Source organism: Podarcis bocagei, assembly GCF_964188305.1.
Source record: "Podarcis bocagei genome assembly, chromosome: 15".
NCBI classification, from domain to species: Eukaryota; Metazoa; Chordata; class Lepidosauria; order Squamata; family Lacertidae; genus Podarcis; species Podarcis bocagei.
The window spans coordinates 17,305,868-17,325,242 of record NC_138141.1 but is presented as its reverse complement, the minus strand read 5'-3'; the positions used below and the strand labels follow the sequence as shown (position 1 = coordinate 17,325,242).

The following is a 19,375-nucleotide window of genomic DNA, read 5'->3' as shown; positions in this document are numbered from 1 at the left end:
GATGTTACTGTTACTCCATCAGTGGGTGGGACAGGGCGAGCCAGGGATGGAAGTATTGTTGCCTTGAAAGGAGGGTGTGTGTGACTGGCTCTTTATGGTTGTGTTTTACATTTTATTATTTCTATCCTTTCCTTCCTCCCCAAGGAGTGCAGGGGAGCAAACAGATGCACAGTTTGAAAGCGAAAACAAAGTATAAAACCATTAAAAGCAATTACAGTTAAAAACATATCAAAGCAATTATGCTTTAAAACATTATTCCACCCAGTGATTGTGGGCTTTCCAGAAGTTAATACAGATTTATGCTTTTCAAATTACTCCATAGGTCCTTTCTCTGCCCCTCCTGAATATGGATTTTGGACCTAGTCCCATTGCATGTTTCGGGTGAAGAAGCCTAAGCCATTCAGTGAAAGATTCTGCCAGGGGTGGGGGTTGGGGGGGTCGGGTAGGAATGGACATAGTGTCAGGCCCTGTTGTCTGCAAACAGAGCCAGTATGCTAGTTCTTTCTTATTCAGTATGCTGTTTCCTTTTAATACCATACTTTTGATACCATCAACCATGACATCCTTCTGGACCGTCTAGGAGCTGGGAGCCGGCAGCACTGTTATACAGTGGTTCCGCTCCTTCCTCCTGGGTCGTGTCCAGAAAGTGGTGTTGGGGGATGAGTGTTCAGACCCATGAGCTCTTACTTGTGGGGTGCCTCAGGGTTCTGTCCCCTTGCTTTTTAACATCTATCTGAACCCACTGGGAGAGATCATCAGAGGGTTTGCGCTGGGTGTTCATCACTGCTCTCCTTTAAAACAGAACCAGTGAAGGAGGTGAAGGTCCTGTGTGAGTGTCTGGAGGTGGTTGGAGGACGGATGGCGGCTAATAGATTGAGGTTGAATCCTGACAAGACAGAAGTACTGCTTTGGGGGGACAGGGGGCGGGTGTGTGAAGGACTCCCTGGTCCTGATTGGGGTAACTGTGCCTCTGAAGGACTAGGTGCGCAGTGTAGGAATGAAAAATCACGGGAGACGAGAGAGGCAGGTGCAACATGAGGCGTCTGTCAGGGCAGGCCCTGGGAGCCTATTTTATTGAATATTGCAAGCATTGCCACAGGTGGGCCTGTGGCTGATTGGTTGATACATACACAAAGAAACTTGTGATTGGTTATCATAAGTACAAGGCGGGGATTACATGTGAGAGGTGGGATTTACATATGATCATTTATCACTGATACATTAAAGGCTGAGAATCGGAGCTAGAACTAGACAGGCATGAAGCCTCCTAATTAAATTGTAACTAGAGATTAATATGGCACAAACAATTACTAATGACTGATCATAACATGAAACAATATAACAATCAAGTTCTGTAGGTTTGGTCAGCTAGCCATGAAGAGCAGGTTCGTACAGTGTGTGCAAAAGCAGAGAAAAGCCTACAAGCAAGACTTCCCAGAATGCAAGAGAAAAGAAGCAAGGCTTCCCCATAATGCAGCAGTTATGGGCAGAAGGGGAACCAACAGCTATGTGCAGAAAGAGGACTTCCCTTTAGCGCAGCCTGGGAGTCATTTTGGACTCACAGCTGTCCATGGAGGCACAGGTCATTCTGTGTCCAGGGCAGCTGTCTACCAGCTCCATCTGGTACACAGGCTGAGACCCTACCTGCCCGCGGACTGTCTCGCTAGAGTGGTGCATGCTCTGGTTATCTCCCGCTTGGACTACTGCAATGCGCTCTATGTGGGGTTGCCTTTGAAGGTGACCCGGAAACTACAAGTAATCCAGAATGCAGCAGCTAGACTAGTGGCTGGCAGTGGCCGCTAAGACCATATAACACTGGTCCTGAAGGGCCTACATTGGCTCCCAGTACGTTTCCAAGCACAATTCAAAGTGTAGGTGCTGACCTTTAAAGCCCTAAACGGCCTTGGCCCAGTATACCTGAAGGAGCGTCTCCACCCCTATCATCCAGCCCGGACATTGAGGTCCAGCTCCGAGGGCCTCCTGGCAGTTTCCTCACTGTGAGAAATGAGGTTACTGGGAACCAGGCAAAGGGCCTTCTCGGTAGTGGTGCCCACCCTGTGGAACGCCCTCCCACCAGATGTCAAGGACATAAACAACTACCAGACTTTTAGAAGACATCTGAAGGCAGCTGTGTTTAGGGAAGTTTTTAATGTTTGATGTTTTCTTGTGTTTTTAACATCCTGTTGGAAGCCGGCCAAATGGGCCGGGTATAAGTAATAAATTATTATTATTATTATTATTATTATTATTATTATTATTATTATTATTATTATTATTATTATTATCCTTTATTTGTACAGTGCATTTCAAGTGTAAAAAGCACCTCTCTCGCTCTCTCACTCACTTACTTTCTCTCTCTCTCTCTCTCTCTCTCTCACACACCCACACCCACACCCACACCCACACATACACAATTATAACAGCCCTGCAAAGTGGGACAGTATTGCTCCCCTGTTGCTAAGGTGGGGGCTGAGGCTGAGAGAAGATTGACTTATTTAAGGCAGGTAGAACATTTGTTTCCAGATATGGATTTGAACCAGTGACTTCTGCCTTAAGCTTGACTACTATCCTGAGCCCACTTTTTTCTTTCCTCATTTTTTTCTCTCCAGAAAGGCTTTATTTACATTATTCTGGTGGTTCTTGTAACCTGTGTCCCCTACACCTTTCCTGAAGGATGCGTCAACCAGATCTTCAGATGAAGATATGAAGCTGCAAATGGCACATTTCTCAGTCATTTGTGTAGCATTTACCACTTACCATTCAGTGTTTAATCATGTAAAATAAAAATTAAAAACCCACACCAGACATGGAAACTGGGCTGGATCTAGACACATTTGAGAAGCGTTTCAGTTAAATGTGTTGCAAACTTTGTATGAGAAATCAGGTTAGCAAAAACGGAACTCCACAGCGCCATCTGGTGTCACAGTGTTAGAATACATAAACAACGCATATAAAGTGTTTTTATTCTTCGCTAATGTAGCTGAGTTCCTGGATTCGAATCTCAACTCAGCTATGGACTTAGTGGAGCAGCTCACTCCCTCACATCAGCTTCGGTTCCCAAAATGTCAATTAGAAATAAGTAGGTGTCCTGCCTTACAGAATTATTCACTGTAAATCTTGTAAAGCACCTTGTGAAATGCAACTGCGGTCAGTTCTGGCGAGGCCAAGAACTCGAGTCGAAAACACAGGGGGAGGAGGAGCCAGGGAGGACTCTGGTTGTGCAGCAAAAACTCCCTTTCATCTTGGAGATTCAAAGTTGGCGAACTGTTACAATACCTGTTAATCTCATGCGGAAGAATTTCAGGGCATCTTTATTGGGCAAATGTTTAGATCCATGTGGGGGGAAGGTATTCATCCATTACTATCTTAAGGAAATCTTTACAGTGGTACCTTGGGTTAAGTACTTAACTCATTCCGGAGGTCCATTCTTAACCTGAAACTGTTCTTAACCTGAAGCACCACTTTAGCTAATGGGGCCTCCTGCTGCTGCCGCGCCGCCGGAGCACGATTTCTGTTCTCATGCTGAAGCAAAGTTCTTAACCCGAGGTACTATTTCTGGGTTAGCGGAGTCTGTAACCTGAAGCGTATGTAACCTGAAACGTATGTAACCCGAGGTACCACTGTACTCAGCAGGGAGGGACTAGATGGTTGCAAAATCTTGCACCCAGCATCTTGAGGGGCATTAGGCTGTAACTCACCAGGTGCTGCAAAAATCAAGAGTTATTATTCAAACAAGGTTAGCTCTCATTGGTACCTGATTCCTCCCACCCCTCAACCCTAGCAAATTCTTTATATTCTGACCTCACAGGGAATGCAGTGATGAGGTCAGAGCAGAGCCCCCCACCTCCCTTCCCCCCTTCCCCCCTCCCTCCCTCCCTCAGCATCCTTTGAGCAAAGCCTGGAACAAAGTCCTGCCTAAAAAAGGACCGACTCCCTCTGGTCAGGCCCAGGCAGAAACCACCGTCTCAGGCATGTGGGGAATGTCTCTGGAAGGCTCCTTCATCACTGTCTTTTGGAGTCTTTCCCCAAATATGGTGTCTGGAGAGTGGTGTGGTGTGGGGGTGGCTTGGTGGGGAAGGGCCGGCGATGATGTCACTGGTCAAGGAAGTGGAAGAGCCTTTTAGCCCCAGTCCCAGCCTCCGCTGGCTGCAGAGCGTGGCCAGAGCATCACTGGAGGAGAGCAACGCAGAGCAGCTCCTAGTAAGTGCCGCTTTTTAGGTGTTCTTGGGAAACAAGTGTATGGGGTGCTGGGCAGAGGGACGATGGAGCTGTTGGGCTGGTTATACTGGTGGCAGTGCAGCACATTTCAAATGACTTAAGTAGGCAATGGAGAAGTTGCACATCCCAAGAGCGTCTGGTTTCTTCTTCACCTGTAACGAGCCAGGCGTGCTCTTGGAAGAAAGGCACACAGGCAATGGGATGGATACATTCCAAACTCTACTCCACAGACAATCCATGGCTAAATGGGTCCTCCATCTGCAGCGGCTAATACAGACCCTCCAAGCGTCCCTATTCCCAGGGACAGTCCCGGATTTACAGAAGCCGCCCCTGTTTCTGATTTTGATCCCGCTTTTCCTTAGGACGTCCCTATTTTCATTGGAGAAAGCTTGTAGCCAAGTGACCCCCAAGCCAAGGAGATGAGCAACTATACAGTGGTACCTCAGGTTACATATGCTTCAGGTTACATATGCTTCAGGTTCCAGACTCCACTAACCCAGAAATAGTACCGCGGGTTGAGAACTTTGCTTCAGGATGAGAACAGAAATCGTGTTCCGGCAGCGCGGTGCGGCAGCAGCGGGAGGCCCCATTAGCTAAAGTGGTGCTTCAGGTTAAGAACAGTTTCAGGTTAAGAACAGACCTCCGGAACAAATTACCATAAGTACGTAACCAGAGGTATCACTGTACAACTATACAGGCAGACCTGTATGGGGACGTTTTCTAATTCTTAATGTTGTGTTGTGTTTTTGTACATGTTGGAAGCCACCCAGAGTGGCTTGGGCAACCCAGTTAGATGGGTGGGGTATAAATAACAAAATTATTAATCTTATGGACTAGGACATCCTTATTTTCATTGGATAAATGTTGGAGGGTATTCTTTTGGGAAAACTTTAAGGAAGGATAGTGATCTTCTTATGAGCTTCCTGAAGGCATCTGACCAGCTGCTGTAAGAAAGCAGCTCTCCTGTGGTCCATTCAGCATTCCCAACTAGAAAGAGGCAATTTTTGGCCAGCTGGGATCCACAGCTTCTGTATGCGCTGCCTTGGCTGTGGCCCAGGCTGGGTGGGTGAACTTGAGTCAGAGCAAGGAGGGGCAGCTGGATTGGGCACCTTCTCTGAGTTCTCTTGAACTTTGTGAAGGAAAGTAGCCAGAAGGGTCTGGTTGGGGGAACTTGCTGCAGCTTGTAGAACAAGCACTGTTTTGCACAGGCAAATCTGATAACAGACTGGTGCTACTTTTCGAGCCTGTCGGTTGCATAAAAAGAAACGTTGCTTCTTTGGTACCCTCTGAATGAACCTCTGCAGAAGTCACTATTTGCCACTGATGCTGCCTGTACAATTTCCAATACATAGAATCCTAGAGGGACCTCAAGGTTCATCTAGTCCAACCCCCCACATTGCAGGAATCTTAACTAAAGCGTCCATAACAGGTGGCCATCCAATCTCTGCTTAAGAGCTTCCAAGGAAGGAGAGCCCACAACCTCCCAAGGGAGTCTGTTGTGCTGCCAAACAGCTCTTACTGTTTTTTCCCTAATATTTAGTTGGAATCTCCTTTCTTGTTACTTGAAGCCATTGGTCTGTCTCCAACCCTCCAGAGCAAGAGAAAACAAGCTTCCATGTGATAGCCCTTGAGATCTTTGAAGATGGCTGTCATATCTCCCCTCAGTCTCCTCTTTTCTAAGTTAAACATACCCAGCGTGTTTTGTTTGTTCAAAACTATTTTGCACCAAGAGTGTGACCACCAGTAGAGTGATATATATGGGGGGCAACCAGGGAGCCAATGCTGGCCAAGCGTGTGGGGCTAGTGGACCATCATGCTAGCCTTGGTGGCTTCTCCGGCTGTTTCTAACAGATCAACCTCGGATCTTCTGGAGTGGCTCTTTCCATCCAGCGCAGCCTGGCCTTCCGTGGGTCATTGTGAGGAAAGCCTTTGGGATATGCTTGCGTGCCCCAGTTCCCAAGCAGCTCATTTTGTGCTCCATCGGAGAAGTCTGCCATGTGGAACTTGGCTTTCACGGAGGCTGCAAAACATAGCCTGGGCAACAGGCAGGGAAATAAAGACTTGCAAAAGCATCTTTCTACCCCCAGGAAATTAATCTCCCAGGAGCTTTGACTTCAAGAAAGTGAAGGGAACACTAAAGTAGGGATCAACCTACGTCGACAGGTTTGGGATCTGCTGGGGTGGGGCAGGGCACAAGGAAGGCTGGTTGAAGCTGTTACTCAAGTGTGCACAGGGAATCTTTGTCATCCCCACTTTCTGACCTCCCCTCCTCTAGGTCTGTGGCTGACAGCCCCACTGGGAAAGTTGAGATACTGCCCATCCTTCCAGGCCAAAACCTGCTGTGCCTCTTGATTGGAGGAGGGTCTTCCCAACAGGATGCCTGTGCTAGTGGAATTCCTAGAACCACAGCAAGGGGCACTGAAGGCAGGATGACCCCAGGCATCCATGCTGTATATAGTAATTATTATTATTATTATTAGTAGTAGTAGTAGTAGTAGTAGTAGCCTGCCCATCTGCCTGGGTTTCCCTAGCCACTCTGGGCAGCTTCCAGCAAACTACAAAAACATAATAAAACATCAAAACATTAAAAATTTAATGCTAACAAAACATTAAAAACTTTAAAAAAACATTAAAAACTTTCCATACAGAGCTGCCTTCAGATGTCTTCTACAAATTAGGTACAGTGGTACCTCAGGTTACAGACGCTTCAGGTTACAGACTCTGCTAACCCAGAAATAGTGCTTCAGGTTAAGAACTTTGCTTCAGGATGAGAACAGAAATCGTGTTCCAGCGGTGTGGCGGCAGCAGGAAGCCCCATTAGTTAAGTGGTACTTCAGGTTAAGAACAGTTTCAGGTTAAGAACGGACCTCCGGAACGAATTAAGTACTTAACCTGATGTACCACTGTAGTTCTTTATCTCCTTGACATCCGATAGGAGGGCGTTCCACAAGGAGGGTGCTACCGCCAAGAAGGCCCTGCAGCATGAAACACGCTGCAGATTTTAGTGTTATGTCCACATTACACTCACACCTTTCCTGCAATGCGATCAAGATGGCATGTATGGTTCCTTCCGCATTTTATCATCAAAACCCTGTGAGGTAAGTTAGGCTGACTGTTTCAAGGCCACACCCAAAGGGGTGTGAACCCTGGTCTTCCAGGTCCCAGCCAAACACTCCAAACACAATGCCACAGTTCCCCACCATCGAGACTTATTTTGGCTGGCATAAGAGAGCTCACAGCCTCGGCTCGGAGCCAGCACACCCTTCCTTCACCCCCACTTCCACTGTCAGCGAGTCCCAGGCTTTTCAAGCCCAGGAACACCAGCGCCTTGCCAGAAAGAGCAAATATCCCAGGCTCACTGCCTCGCCACCAGGCCTAGCTTCCATCTAACGCTTAATGTGGGGCTCTGAGACATCAGCCTCACCAGCCAAGGCTTACAGTCAAGACCGGACTTACTTGGGACCTGAACATTTCAATACCGGGAAGAAAAGACCTGCTGTGGAACTTGTACATTTGGTGACATCTGCATGGGACAACGTGCAACTTCTGTATTTGGTGTGAGCCGTTCAGCCGGTCTTGGTGGGCATGATGCGCCAGCGTGCATGGAAGTTGCTTTCTGACGGGACGATTCCACGAGGAACCATTAGCATACCTTTGTCAGATGCCGGAGGGCAAGAGAGGGGTGGGGCAGAGGGAGAGCAAAGGGCACTAGAGGGCAACAGCCTCTGGGTCGTGCTGGTCTACAAACAAGGACTTTGGGCCTCTGCCTTCTACACAGTGGCCTTGTTGCAGCATCCTCTTTCTAGCAAAGGTTGCTAAACACAGTGTTGGCAGTTTCCCAGATGCAGCTGGGTTTTTTGGGTGTGTGTGTGTGTGTGTGTGTGTGTGTGTGTGTGTGTGTGTGTAAAGGACAGAAATGCTGAGCAAATGCCTTATCTAGGGTTGCAATACACATGGGAAATCCCAGACATGTGATCTTTTGGGGGGCCAACATGCAAATGTCCAGGGTTTTTTGGGGGGGTTAGTTTTATTTTGCGCATGGCTTGGGCTCAGGGCCCTCTGCATACCGCGGCCGCTGCCAGCCCAAGCTGGGAAAGGGGGCTGTCTGTCCTCAAGCTGTCTTGAGCTGTCCTCTTTTTTGCTTTTGAGATATGGCAACCCCACCTTATCTGTTCTTTGGGCTTTTCTCTGCAGTCAGAAATAAAGTTTATGCATCTCTGCGCATCACCCACAAATTTACACAGATGGGGAAATGGGAATGGTTCTTAATTCAGATCCCTCTGGGATGCAGAGGGTGTTGCCTATCTTGCTGGTCACATTCCCATGCTCCTGACCCCAGCTGCTCTCCATGTTTTGCTCTGTGGGGCAGGGGCAGGGGGGCAGGATTCTCCCAGCATCTGCCATTCTCCCAGAACCCACTTCTCGGCTTCTCTGAGCCAACCTCACTGTTATGTACTGAGTTGAATAGGATCCAAAATGCAGCAGTCTGATTGGTCCTAGAACAATAGGATCCAAAATGCAGCAGTCTGACTGGTCCTAGAACAATGCGGCAATATGATTGGTCTGCAGGAGCCACCCAATCCAGCTCCAGATGGAAGTGAATCCACAACTTGATTGGCCTACAGGAGAAATCCGGAATCAGCCAATCACGTGCAGCCCATTGTGTAAATAATGTATATAAAGCAGATACTTTGGGGAAACTTTCATTCCTCCTCACCACTATGAGCTGAATAAAGAGCATGAAATCCACTCTCGACTCTGAGTATATTTCACTCACCTCCCTGCCCACCTCTCTTTCTGTCTTCCCAGGTTTTCTTCCTCCTCCTCCTCCAACAAGCATGGCAAACAAAGGACCTTCCTTTGGCCTGAGCAGAGACGTCCAGGCCAAGATTGAGAAGAAATACGATGATGAATTGGAAGAGCGACTGGTGGAGTGGGTTGTGCTCCAGTGTGGGGCAGATGTGGGGCGCCCCGAACGTGGCAGGCTGGGCTTCCAGGTCTGGCTGAAGAATGGCATTGTAAGCACTGAACATCCCCCTGCTTGTCTCTTTGTCTCCCTGACCTCGGGGCTCAGCTGTGGACTGCGTGGTGTAATGGCAAAGGAAACAGTGACTCAGGGCATGAAGAGCATTCTCTTAAACTGCCCAACTAATCCTGTGAGCCCCTCACCCACCACTATTTAATCGCGGGGTTCCCAGGTTAAATGGGGGGAACAAAGACTCCAGGCCCGTGGAAGCCCTGGGATGCAGGCAGCCTCCATCAGTCCATCGGTTTCTTACAATTGCAGCCCACCGTTTTCCCATCGTGGAGCTCAAGGCGGCAGTGGTGGACTTTGGGGTCTCAAATTTCATTTTTTTTTAAAAGAATTTTTTATTGGTTTTACAAAATTTTTATAAACACGAACAAACAAGCAAACAAACAAACATGTATAATTTCATACCCTTATTTTCCTTAAACCTTATTTCGTCGACTTCCCCATACCTCCCCTTTCTACATTCCAATTTCCAAAACTATTTTAGCAAATCCTAACATTAGATTTTATCAGATTTTTCCCTTATTCTTTTCTTTACTTAGTCTTTTTCAGCTGTAAACCCCTTTTTCCCTAAGATCTCGACATTTTAGCACTCATTAATTTTACAATAATTTTTAAGATAAACTTTGAATTTCTTCCAATCTTCTTCCGCCGTCTCTTTCCCCTGATCACAAATTCTGCCAGTCATTTCAGCCAGTCACATATAGTCTATCACCTTCATCTGCCATTCTTCCAGAGTGGGTAGATCTTGAGTCTTCCAATACTTTGCGATGAGTATTCTTGCTGCTGTAGTCGCGTACATAAAAAAAATTCTGTCTTTCTTTAGTACCAATTGGCCGACAATGCCCAAGAGAAAGGCCTCCGGTTTCTTAGGGAAAGTACATTTAAGCACCTTTTTCATTTCATTATATATCATTTCCCAGAAAGCCTTAATCTTCGGGCACGTCCACCAAAGGTGATAAAAAGTACCTTCAGTTTCTTTACATTTCCAACACTTATTGTCAGGCAAATGGTAGATTTTTGCTAGCTTGACTGGGGTCATGTACCACCTGTAAATCATTTTCATAATATTTTCCTTTAAGGCATTACATGCCGTAAATTTCAACCCGGTGGCCCACAACTGTTCCCAGTCAGCGAACATAATGTTATGACCAATGTCCTGTGCCCACTTAATCATAGCTGATTTAACCGTTTCATCCTGTGTATTCCATTTCAGCAACAAGTTATACATTCTAGACAAATTCTTAGCATTGGGCTCTAACAGTTCTGTTTCTAATTTTGGGGGTCTCAAATTTCAGTGGCCCCCTCATACTCCGTTCGAAATCATAGTTGCGGCATCTCCAGCAGCGCCCCTGAGGCTCCTCTCCCAGGGTGACCAAACCAGTCGCGCTCCCCTAAATCAGTCTCTGAAGACAGCATGATTTGTGCCCAGGCACTTGCCTACCAAAGCCCTGATCAGACCCAAGCCTGCTTGGCTTCAGTAAGAGGGTGGCTTCCTGGGCCTTCAGGCCATATCCCGGGGTCCGTTTTATTGAGCCACTTTGGAAGCTAGACTTTTCACCTACTCGAGGGTTTGCAAATGCAAATGCTTCCTTGAGCCAGGAGGAAACCAGTCTGTCAAATCAAACCAACCAACCACACATACACTCAACCAGGATTGTGTGTGAGGTCTTACAAAGCTTGCTCCTTGGCATTGTAATTCTCTGAAATAGGGGAGACCCAGGTCTCTCTTATGGGGTTTCCCAATACATTTTGCCACCTGGGATCATAGAACAATAGAGTTGGAAGGGACCTTGAAGATCACCTAGTCCAACTCCCTGCAATGCAGCAACATGCAGCTGCCCCGTATGGGGATCGAACCTGTAACCTTGGCATTATCAGCACCACGCTCTAACCAAAAGAGCTATCCAGGACAAGAGATCATACACACTCACACTCACACACTCCTCAACTGGATTGGCAGCTGACTCTTCCAGAGCTATCAGGCAGGTTTAGGGGACTCAGGATAAACTGTGTGGTACGCACAGCTCTGTCCTCCTACAGAGGGGAATAGCTGGTGGGGGGTCACAAAGAAGAGCTGGGAGGAATCCACTTCTGCCTCCCTTCCGGCACCTGCCACCTGAGGTGGCTGCCTCATTCTGTCTAATGCTAGGGCCAGCCCTGGGGTTTCCAGTGACATATGATGCTCGAAGCCCTTGAGTGACTGTGGCTCCCTTTGCTTCATCTGGCAGATCCTAGGCAAGTTGATCAACAGTCTTTGTACTTCCAAGCCTGTGAAGATCCCCGATACTCCTCCTAGCATGGTCTTCAAGCAGATGGAGCAGATAGCCCAGTTCCTGAAGGCAGCAGAGGACTACGGTGTGGTGAAGACAGACATTTTCCAGACGGTCGATCTGTTTGAAGGTGGGAGGATAAGGAAGGCCTTCTGAGGCAGGTGGCAATGAGCAGGCAACAGAGAGCTCACAAAAAGTGGAAGGGAATGAGTGTGAAAATGCCTCTTGGCATCTTCCCTGTAAAATTGGCATGACGTTTGCCTTCATGGCAATAATGCAAAGTAAACTGTCATCGTCTAGTGAACACACAGAGAAGCAGGCAGTGGCATCTCCAAGATGGTGCAAAAGCAAGGCAGGACTTGAACCCAGTGCAGTCCAACCATCCAATCCATTCAGGTTCAGACCTCTGCTAACACTTCTTGCCTCTCCTTTGGAATATTCCACCTGGCTGAACATTTGCTGGAGGAATATTGGCTTTCTAGGTTCAAGCTCTGTCTAGGTAGAAGCTGCCTGGACCCCAAGAGATGGGGAGCCATTTCCAGTTCCCTTCTGGCCAACCTTTGGGGTTTACATGCCAGTAGTGGGCGGGGCCATAGGCAAAAGTGGGTGGAACAATGGACGTTAAGCTGGTGCAGTAGGCTAGCTTCAATGCAAACTCTCACGCACCCCTATCTGTCCTCCACCCAGACAAGCCACAGGCACGATCCGAGTTAAGGACGCATTTCAAGCCAGGCAAAAGACACTTAGCATTTGAAGTAGGACGAGCGAGCAGCAAGGGTTATCTGGGGAGGGAGCAAGTGTGGTTCCTCATCCTTGGCCATGGGGCTGAAGCCTATAAGACATGCCTGGGTCATCTGGCAGCGGCCTGTCCTGGTTTGGAACAGAGTTTGGGATTTGCTGCTTGGAACCTTTGACCTGCCAGATGTTGAACTCCCATCAGCCACCGCAGGCACAACCCATGGCCACAAGGTGGTGGGAGTTGTAGTTCAGCAACATTTGGAGGACCAAGGGCTCTGCACGCCTGGTTTACTTCCTGAGCATAGGAAGCTGCCTGGCACAGAACCAGATCCTTGGCCCGTCCAGCTCAGTTTGGGCTACTATGACTATCCAGGGTTTGAAGCTTTCCCATCCCTAATAACAGAGACAATGTGCTGGTGAGTTGTGGCTCTTGAGAACGCCAATGGTGCCTTGACTCAGCCCAACCTAAGAATAATCGCCTTCTCTCTCATCCTAGCGAAGGACATGGCCGCAGTTCAGAGGACGCTGATGGCTTTGGGCAGCCTTGCTGTGACTAAGAACGATGGACAGTATCGTGGAGACCCTTCCTGGTTCATGAAGTAAGTGGCATCTGAGCCTCTCTGGGGAGTGGAGCCAAGAAGAGCAGCAAGTGGATCGGGCCCAAAGGGATCTTGTTCTCGTGTCCCAGTTGGAGGCCACAAGCAGGAACTGAGCGTAACAGCTGCCTGAACCCCAATCGTTATATCTAGGAGAGGGTATTAAGAGGCATTTTGCCCATTTAGACTTGGACAGAATTCTCACAAGGGTCGTGGAACTCAAATTCAGTTCAGCTTGCCATGACTATAGCATTCACCTAGCGAATGCTTCCATTTCCAAATCCCCAGTGCTATAATGCGGAAATTCATCCTTTGGCAGCCAGATTTCTGCACAAAAAGGGATTCCTGAGCAATAGACCTCAATTTAGATGCAGAAATTGTGTTAATGTTCCAACAAACAAAGAAATAAAAAGCCCAGCCTTGCACCAGGGGGCAGGATAGTGATTTGGGGGGGCGGGGTGAGTAGGGCTGGGCAATATCTGGTTTTCAACATTGTGATACATCACCAGCTAAACATGATGATATACCAATGTATTGTGATGTCTGAAATAAGGATGGAGCTATGTAGAGGCACTGGCTGGCTTCACGGTTTTCCCCACATCATGATTTTTGCCGGTGCCTGCTCTTGTGATTTGCTGCCTCCTGCAGAGGTTTTTTTAAAAAAATTATTTAATCGTTTTTTCAATACAAACCACCAAAAAACACATACAAGAAAAACCACAATAACACTAATAACACAATTTAGCAACTCAGATTTGAGTACTGATATACCTATAACTACACCATTTTAACAATATTTTCCCCACCTCTCCTCCCCCTACTTCCCACCACTGTCCGCCTTATCGCTTAAGTATTCATTCCAGATTTCTTCATATTTATCCATTCTTAATTTGCGTCAACATGCAATTTGTTCGTATGTGGCTAGTCTGTCCATATTGTCAATCCATGTGCTCAATGGAATCTTTTTGCAGCTCTTCCAATTCATCAAAAGAAGTTTTTTTGCTTCAAATATCCATTTTTTTGACCCCTTGTAATCTCCCACATTTCCAGTATATAATTTAGAATTAAATTCAATTCCCCGAAATAACAATTTTTTTTATTACTCTTGCTATATATATCCTCACCTCGCACCAAAATGATCTTATCAATGAGCCGTTAATCATCATATGTACTAAGTTCGCATTTTTACTCCCACATCTCCAGCATTTGTCAGAGTTAACAGGGGCTGCAGGAATTGAGAGAAGCATTGACTGGCTTCGCGCTATCCCCCACACTGTGATTTTTGCATTGCACACACATGCATAATTATATATATGAGAAACCGGTATCACGATATGGACTTCAAACCAGTTTGGGCCGATATATCGCCCAGCCTTAGTGGCGAGTACTGCAAGAAGTGAGATTGCTGACCCTGTTTCCCTCTCTTTTTTTAACCGTAGGAAAGCCCAGGAGAACCGGCGGGACTTCTCAGACAGCCAGCTGAAAGAGGGCAAGAACGTGATCGGTCTACAAATGGGCTCCAACCAGGGTGCCTCGCAGGCAGGCATGACAGGCTATGGCCGACCCCGACAGATCATCAGCTAAGCAGGATGCATCCCTCCCCACCCCCACCCCCTAGCAGAACTGGCCCTGCAGCTCCTGCACAAAGAGCCCCAATGCCACCCCGACGAATCATGCCGCAGGGGCAGCAACGGCCGCCAACTGGGAATTTTTTGGGAGAAGCTTTCAAAATCACCTTAACTCTGCCCCAGAAGTTACTACCTGGGAGCAGGAGGATTCTTACAAGGTTGCTACATGGCAACAGCCCCCCCCCCCCCAAGCATTCTGCTTGCTTCATCTCCACGCCAAATGCCAGTCCCTTGCATGCTCATTGCTTTGCTGCTTTTGACCCTTGCAAAGCTGAGGAAGTGGCCATTCACAAAGCCAAGGGCAGGAGGGGAGAGGGGATATTGCAGCCTTGGCACCTGCCCTGGCGATGGAAAACCTTGTCCCTGGTGCATATTTGAACGTGGCTGAAACTTGCACATAAGTAAGACCTCTACGTAAGTGGCGGAGGGGAGTGTGCCTCTCACCCATTTTGTACTTTGTTGTTGTTCATCCATTAAAAACAATGACTCTTTTTTTTAGGCTGTTTTCTTGGCTGTGTATCAGGAGCTGCTCCTTTCTGTTGCTGCAGTTATGATGCCGGGAGTAGAAGGGCAAACTCCCTAAAGAATCCCCTTTGCCTCCATTTCGTCCTCGTTTTAGCAACTGCCTCAGTCTGGCCACTGGGGCTTCCCTGCTTCTGGGCAAAGTGCTAAAGCCAGCAGATGCAGGCCGAGCCCTTTAGGAAGGCAGGCTGAGCCGTTGCCAAAGCACCCAGAGAAGCTATTTGCTTCATCGCTTGGTTGGCTAGAGCGTGGTGGTGATAACACCAAGGTTGCAGGTTTGATCCCCGGGTGGGACAGCTGCATATTCCTTATTCCTGCATTGCGGGGGGGGGGGGGTCAATGATCCTTAGCGTCCCTTCCAACTCTACAATTCTGCGATTCTACAGAGAAAAGTGGCCAAAGGGCGGCAGTCCTCTTGGGAACTTCCCTTTCAGTGTTGAGAGGGGAAAACACAGCAACAAGGAAAATATGCACACTTTAAAAACCCCTAGGCTGAGACACCCTAGCCTTGAACATGAGAGTCTGGTGTGCTGCTTTCCCTCAGTAGCTGCAAGGATCTTCAAATTGGCCGGGGTTACTCCCTCCCTGCATTTTCTGCTTGGCGGTGCCTCTCCAAACTCCCCTCCTCCAAGATGCACAGGGAAAGCTACCCCAGCTCACTGCCCTGGGCCATGCAAAATAAGCAGCTTCCGAGAAAACTAGGGAAGTTATTTTACTGCCCTAAACCTAGAGGTCTCCCCCCCCCCCCGGCACCCATGAAGCCTCGGAGCCCCTGTGCCCCCACGGCCACAGCTATCATAACATGAAGAGTGGCTCAGTTTCCCTCCCTTGAAAAGTACACCAGGCAGAAGCAGGAAGTTGGGAAGAGTGCCGCTCTTTCCCATTTCCTTTCTCAGCTCTATGGGCTTTGCCAAGGCTCAGGCCAACTGGATCTTTTCTCAAGATCCCTTGGAAACACAAGTGTGGGTGCTGCACGTACTCTTATTTCTACCTGTCTCTTAGCAGGCAGGGGGGAGACATGACCAGAGGGGCCGGCACCCCCTCATAAATCCAAAATTTGCCAGCGTACTGAAAGCAGTTGGCAACCCCTGCCCTAAAACTTGACGGATTCATCTTATACAATATATTTACAGTGGTGCCCTGCAAGACGAATGCCTCGCAAGACGGAAAACTCGCTAGACGAAAGAGTTTTCCGTTTTGGAGGTGCTTCGCAAAACGAATTTCCTATGGGCTTGCTTCGCAAGACGACAATGTCTTGTGAGTTCCTGCTGGGTTTTTTTCCTCCCCACCCCTTTTTCTAAGCCGCTTATCAGCTTATCCGATCAGCAGATAAGCCGCTAAAAGCCGCTAATAGCGCTAATCCGCTAATCCGTCAATGGGCTTGCTTCGCAAGACGAAAAAACCGCTAGACGAAGAGAATCACAGAACGGATTCTTTTTGTCTTGCGAGGCACCACTGTATATTCCTTTCTCTTGCTCTAAAACCCAGAGTTCAAAAATTGCTAATATCCCCCCCACCTTTTCCTGTATTTTTAATAAGTGAAGCTTGTATGTGTATTTCAGACATGCCGCTTGAAAATAAAACAGAAAAGGAGAAGGCATATTTTAATGGGTTTATTGGAAAGCTGCAAAGAAAAGCTTTTTGCTGTTAATTAAAAAAAACACGCCCAACTGATTTAGAAAATAATAATAATTACCCACCCATCCCTGCAAAGCTGAATGACTTTGGGAGTGGCACAAAGGCCTCACTTCTTCTGCCTACAGAAGACATACATGTCATTTCTTCCCAATGGGATGGGGGTCACAGCAGAAGCAGAAGCCGCCGCCCCAGCAGGAGAACGGCTCATGCAGCTGCTACCGAAGACTGTTTCGTTCGTTGACGTGGTCCCAAGCCAGGGCGTCCACCCAGCCCTCAACTCCATGGAAAGCTGCCCATGCTCTGCTCCTGATCCCGGCTGTGTCAGGATATACGTACAGAAAGGAAGTGCATTGAATGTTACCCTTTTGGGTTCCAGTGGTGGAGGAAGGCCCCCGAAAGCTGCTCCTCTTTGCCATTCATCAGCAGCAAGGCAGGCGACGCAGGCGGGGGCACTGGGACAGTGTGAGAAGGCTGGCAGGCAGGGGGCACCGGCCAGCCCAGGGTCTGCTGCGCCACTTGGCAGCAGGATAAGGCAGCGAGTTGGTGAGAGAACACAGGCTCCTTTCCGCAAAGTTTGTGGGGCACTGCAGGGGCAGGCTTCCTCTGCACCCCACCCCCTTGGCACACCCCCAGATCTCAGCCCCACCACAGACACTGAATAAGGCTGCCCACCCCCGGGCAAGGCTCAGCCTCTGTGCCAGCCACAGGCACCCTGGCAATCCCACAGCACAGGCGGTGGCCCCCAAATGCAAGAAGGGGCCAGGGTTAGGGGCAAGCTGGGCTACCCGCAAAGAGATGCTTCCGTCGGTCGGACTTCCTCCCTGTGTGCCAAACCCAGGGCAAGCGCTGGTTCAGTTTGCGTGTCCAGGGCTCTCTGCCAGCAGTCAGTAAACCCCGGGTGAGGTAGCCTGCTCTTGCTCTGGGAGGTTCAGCAAGCCTCTCCCTGCCGATGGTCTTGGGGTGCCTGCAGCTCCGCCTGCCACTCTTGCCTCCTCCTCCTCCACCTCCAGGCAGGATGGCTGCTGCTCGGGCTCCAGCTCCTTCCCTCCATACAGGGGGACGGTCTCCTCCATCTCTAGCCCATCCTCCAGGCTCTTGGCTGTCCTGCCTTCCGAGGACCAAGGGCAGGCCATGGCATTGCCGCAGGGGGCCAGGTCAAAGGTCACGCTGTGGCGCATCAGGAACACCTCCAGCATGTAATAGAAGGTCCAGAAGACAGCAAAGCAGCCCAGCAGCATCAGGGTCTGGGAGGTGAGAAGGGGAGAGGAGAGAGAGGGGAGGTCAGAACTGGCATGGAGGTAAAAAAAACCTTTGCAAAAAACAACAGACCAGGAAAGAGGGAAACCAGGGAGGGGAGCGCATCCTGGCTCAAACAAGAGTTCAAAGTTCATATGGTCTTGTGAGCAGTGGAAAACATTGTGGGGGGGGGTGTGCTTGGGTGGTTTTTCACCCAAGTGGCACAGAATCTACCAGCAGAATAAGCTTTGCCAGGAAGGGAGTGGAAGTCACGTCTGGCTTGGCTTGGGCCACAATCCTGGCATTCAGTAGCTTTGGAGACTCGGTCTATGGCTGGCCCAGTATCACCCAGTGAACTTCACGGCTGGCCAGGGAGGCAGTGGGTGAATGTGGTCTTGCCAGCTGAAGTCCAACACGCCAACCTCTGCCAGACCACCCTTTGCCAGCCTGCAATTATTCTGAGGCTGTCGGCGGAGCCTAACTAAGCTGAGGTCCATGGCTAGGGGGAGCTGACATGATGAGGCCCTGCGTGTCAAAATTTGCCACTTCCACCACCCTAGTCTAGCCACCCCTCCCCACCAATTAGCCAAGATTACCCACAGCCTCCGATGACCCACAAGGCTGCAATAAACCTCACTGAACACACATGTTCCAGGGCTTGTCTGCTCTAAACCAATCAAAAAGGGACTCCATTATTCCACTGACCAAACCCATAGTGCCCTGTTGCGCTGACTTATCGCCACGCCACCGCCCAAGCCCCTGCCCCTCACTAGCTCAGTAGGTAGGGCTTGAGACTCTTAATCCTAGGGTTGTGGGTTTGATTCTCCACATTGGGTGAAAAAATCCTGAATTGCAGTGGGTTTGGACTGATGACCCTCATGACTGCTTCCAATTCAACAATTCTATTATTCTTTCTCCCTCCACTGCCTGTTGAGGATCCTGTGACAGGCAGGTGTCCATTACCTTGAGGGTGTTGGTGGTGATGGTGTAAGGCTCCTGCTCAGGGATCTGCAGGCCTGGTGGGCAGGGCAAGGAAAAATCGCCATCCAGGAATCGCCCACTCATGGCCTCTTCAACCAGCCTGCAGGAGAAACAGCTTTTCTGAATTACACCCAACAGGCAGGGGGGCAATTTTTCCTTACTTCCCTTCAGCCAGATTTTTCAGGCAGGTTCCTGTGGTCTACTCTCTCTGGCCAAAGCCTCCCCCCCCCCGCCATTTTCCCCAAGATCCTGTTCTGACAGGGCCCAACCAGAAGTCCTTAAGCACAATCTGAGTGAAATGGCAGCTCTCCCGCCCACACTTGTGATTCCCAGCAATTGGTCTCTGAGCGTGGAGGTAGTGCAAAAGCCACCAGACAAAATTATCCAAGGTGGCTCATGTTAGCTAGCCAAGCCACATATCACAAGGGAAAACAAAATAAAAAAAATGTGAAAGCCAAAAAACACCCTTCGGGTCATTGCTAGTCTGACCTAAGAAAAATTACTTCCCCCTCC

The 19,375-nt window shown here is 48.9% G+C and overlaps 2 protein-coding genes across 3 annotated transcripts in view; one reads left to right on the top strand and one right to left on the bottom strand.

Moving 5' to 3' along the window:
* The first annotated feature begins 9,002 nt into the window (after positions 1–9,002).
* Positions 9,003–14,977, top strand: TAGLN (transgelin). The gene is made up of 4 exons (XM_081172770.1): positions 9,003–9,236; positions 11,482–11,653; positions 12,758–12,860; positions 14,297–14,977. Exons 1-4 carry the CDS (start codon positions 9,057–9,059, stop codon positions 14,439–14,441), a joined length of 600 nt encoding a protein of 199 aa, XP_081028896.1. The 5' UTR covers positions 9,003–9,056; the 3' UTR covers positions 14,442–14,977.
* A 1,630-nt stretch (positions 14,978–16,607) lies between these two features.
* PCSK7 (proprotein convertase subtilisin/kexin type 7) overlaps positions 16,608–19,375 on the bottom strand; it is a 31,087-nt gene continuing 28,319 nt past the window's right edge. For both annotated transcript variants that reach the window (XM_081172515.1, XM_081172514.1), the window contains exons 15-16: positions 18,845–18,962; positions 16,608–17,889 (exon numbers count right to left, since the gene is read on the bottom strand). In XM_081172515.1, the coding sequence (XP_081028641.1) occupies positions 17,530–17,889; positions 18,845–18,962 (478 nt within the window). In that variant the 3' untranslated portion in view covers positions 16,608–17,529. The remainder of the gene's footprint in view (positions 17,890–18,844; positions 18,963–19,375) is intronic.